This window comes from Vollenhovia emeryi, unplaced genomic scaffold (genome assembly GCF_000949405.1).
Source record: "Vollenhovia emeryi isolate VEMERY1.0 unplaced genomic scaffold, V.emery_V1.0 DF945825.1, whole genome shotgun sequence".
NCBI lineage: Eukaryota > Metazoa > Arthropoda > Insecta > Hymenoptera > Formicidae > Vollenhovia > Vollenhovia emeryi.
Window position 1 is genome coordinate 1 of NW_011960541.1, and position 2,067 is coordinate 2,067.

Here is a 2,067-nt window from a genome sequence, read left to right on the forward strand (position 1 = left end):
CAGTTATCGTTCTTTTGTATAAACTTTAATTAACATTTAAAAATTAATGAAGTAATTGAGTGTATCGTACATCGGATTTAGCATGGATATAATGACTTTGCACATCGGCAGCAATTGCTGTAAAAACACCTGTTTTTGTTCCTTGTAACTCTTTAGGATTAACACCTGCATCGACAATTGCTTCGTAAGTATGTTCCAATAACAGTCTGACCGTAGGCTCTGTCATCAGGGCTTCAAGGGTGGACATATCGAAAAATTGTTTATCAAACTTTTCTATGTTGTTGACCTTACCGATTCGATAAGGCATGTTAAAGCCTGTATAAATAGAATTATATTATTTAAGTATATTCATTATATACACACATATTTATTTACTATATCAGAAATAATAAATGCACCCAAATGTCTTCAAAAGAATTTGCAATACACAAGGTATCATGCAATACGCGAAGGGCAGACGGAAAATTTAAATAAAGCGAGGCAACTTGAATCGAAAAGTCTTATATAATTTTGCCAAATTCTCAATAGTTTTAAGAGTAATAAACAAAAACGTCTAGGCGAAGGAGCGCACGAGAAATAGTAGGTCGAACTCGGGAGGCATACTAAAATGTCTTGTGTGCCTAGTCTTGTAGCAACGGTGAGAGTCCGATAGCGAGAGATGGGACGACACGCTGGAAAAAAGTTGTCACGCAGCGAGCGGTGAGCATCAGATGTTTACCGTTCGACCCTTACCATTACGAGACCATAGTGTTAACTAGGTCCACTCTTTGTCGGCCCCTTTAATCTTTACGATCCCTATCACGTGGATTCCGCCATGTCTTTGATTTGCCTAATACTTTTTGAGATCAAGTAACTTTCAAGTACGACCTCTAGCTAAAACTAAACAATATATGGTAACAAGCCAATGTGGGTCACAAGGCAAGATGTAGGTAGCCCAACTTGCAAATCTTAAATCTTTCTGAAAATCGTGAATCTATATACCGTTTCTTTCCACATTAGCACTACGCGCCGATTTCTTTTCCGGATATAACGCAGTTTATCATATACGTGGAAATATTGTCGTCAGCAGATTCACGTATTCGATTCGATGATTATTTTTTCAAATGCAATTCTCATTTTTCTGATGCTATATTTAGCATTCAATCCCCTCCTTCCCCCCATTTGAGATATTCAAAAGAAAATTTATAACTTTTTCAACGTTTAGCTTATAATATCTCGATAACTGTTTGTCGGAGGGAAAAGTAGTACAGGACTTTTTACTTGATTTAGTCTCAGGAATATGCTGTTGCAATGGTGTTATACCCTTATGAAAAAATACACTCAATCATGGCATACGTTGACGGTCCGAAATAACCATCAAATTGAGTGTAAACCTTCATAATTGAGTGTTTCATGAAGGTTTACACTCAATTTGATGGTTATTTCGGACCGTCAACGTATGATTGAGTGCATTTTTTCATAAGGGTAATTATTGAAAATTTTTGTGTATTGTAACACATAACAGGTCTAAGGCTGTATATCTTAATTTCAAGAAAAAAGTTTAATAATTACACTTATGCCACCGATCGTGATCGCTCAAACCAAGATCTTTTTTGTTGAAAAGATTCTCTTGTAGCTCTTTAAGATTGTCGCTGTTAGGAAATCGACCAGCAATGCCAGAGATAACGATTTCTTCTTCAACGTCATCGTTGATGTAGGAGTTTGCTCGATTCATAGCACCTTTATTTTCTTTGGAATAAATAAATTCTATAACAACATATCATTACGCAAATGGCAATGAAACATTCAAAGTGTGACTAATTGTAGGTAAGTGTAAGCTGCTTTACTTACACTTTTAATTTATTGTCTCTGTATTGTCTTATTATCTAATATATTGTCTCTCTTGTCCTTTTGTTACATACCCACACAACAAGATGATAACAGAAGGATCTCTTAATGCTCTCTCATTTAAGATTTGGACACCCAAAACTACCTTCAGAAAGACAACATAATGAAGTCAGAAACAGCTCTTATGCGCCACTTGCAGAGAAATAAAAGACTTCTTTCAAAAATCTTCGGAAAGATATC

The 2,067-nt window shown here is 35.7% G+C and overlaps 1 protein-coding gene across 2 annotated transcripts; it reads right to left on the bottom strand.

Moving 5' to 3' along the window:
* Positions 1–6: 6 nt before the first annotated feature.
* Positions 7–2,000, bottom strand: LOC105560672 (fatty acid synthase-like). Of its 2 annotated transcripts, none has more exons than XM_012009978.1 (3): positions 1,831–2,000; positions 1,552–1,728; positions 7–315 (listed from the first exon to the last, which is right to left on the bottom strand). In XM_012009978.1, the coding sequence occupies exons 2-3, from the start codon at positions 1,712–1,714 to the stop codon at positions 44–46; spliced, it is 435 nt and encodes a 144-aa protein (XP_011865368.1). In that variant the 5' UTR covers positions 1,715–1,728; positions 1,831–2,000; the 3' UTR covers positions 7–43. The 2 variants fall into 2 exon arrangements, with proteins under 2 accessions (XP_011865368.1, XP_011865377.1); XM_012009987.1 differs by having other exon boundaries at positions 1,902–1,916.
* Positions 2,001–2,067: the final 67 nt, after the last annotated feature.

Coding starts and splice junctions, on each gene's coding strand:
- LOC105560672 (XM_012009978.1), bottom strand. CDS start 1,714: ATGAATCGAGCAAACTCCTACATCAACGATGACGTTGAAGAAGAAATC. Junction 316..1,551: donor TCACGATCGGTGGCATAAGT/GTAATTATTAAA, acceptor CTATTTATACAG/GCTTTAACATGCCTTATCGA.